This window comes from Protobothrops mucrosquamatus, unplaced genomic scaffold, assembly GCF_001527695.2.
Source record: "Protobothrops mucrosquamatus isolate PMUCROS unplaced genomic scaffold, P.Mucros_1.0 scaffold907, whole genome shotgun sequence".
NCBI lineage: Eukaryota > Metazoa > Chordata > Lepidosauria > Squamata > Viperidae > Protobothrops > Protobothrops mucrosquamatus.
Genome location: NW_015387159.1, coordinates 126,802 through 127,548, shown reverse-complemented (window position 1 = coordinate 127,548; position 747 = coordinate 126,802). Strand labels below are relative to the sequence as shown.

Below are 747 nucleotides of genomic sequence, written 5' to 3'. Positions count from 1 at the left end.
TTTTTTTTTCTCCTAGACAACATCAGGGGAAGATGTACGTGATTTCACCAAAGTGCTAAAAAACAAGTTCCGATCCAAGAAGTATTTTGCTAAACACCCACGACTTGGTTATTTGCCAGTGCAAACAGTCTTAGAAGGCGATAATTTAGAGACGTGAGTTTTGAACAGAGATTGGGTCTTTTCAATATATTTTTTTCTCACAAAGAAGTTTTCTAAGGGTAAAGCAACTTCGTTTATAGCTAAACATGTTCTACTGCAAGAAGAAAGCTAAAACACAGAACTATTAAAAAATTCAGGCATAGTAAAATGTCCTTTAATAAAACATATAAGCTATACTTATTTAAGACATTTTTAAAGTACATTTCATGAAAGTCTCCAATACAGCTAAAATTAACTGCTTTGAAGTTCCATTTACTTAGTGGGAATGAATTAAAAAAGTTTTAAAATTGCATACTGAACCATGCCCAGAAATTGGTTTTTATTCTTTAAACAAAAAAGAGAACATACTTCAAATGTGATTACAGTGAAAGAGAAGTATGTTATTTAAGATGGTCTCATCAAATATATTCATCCTGATAGTATGTTTAAATTGCACTACAGTTTACGTGCATTGTAATGATATCATTAATGAATAGAATTACCATTAGATTTAGTTTTCTATACATTCAAACTTTCTGTACACCTGTTTGTTGAATGGTATACAGGCCAAAGATATAAAAACTGGTTTATATACTGAAAAATTGCAAT

General features: G+C 30.3%; 1 protein-coding gene across 1 annotated transcript in view; it reads left to right on the top strand.

The window, feature by feature from the left end:
* Positions 1 to 157, top strand: part of LOC107290480 (utrophin-like) — a 47,185-nt gene extending 47,028 nt beyond the window's left edge. The window contains exon 12 of the mRNA XM_015819362.1: positions 17 to 157. Within this exon, the coding sequence (XP_015674848.1) occupies positions 17 to 157 (141 nt within the window). The remainder of the gene's footprint in view (positions 1 to 16) is intronic.
* The last annotated feature ends 590 nt before the right edge of the window (positions 158 to 747 follow it).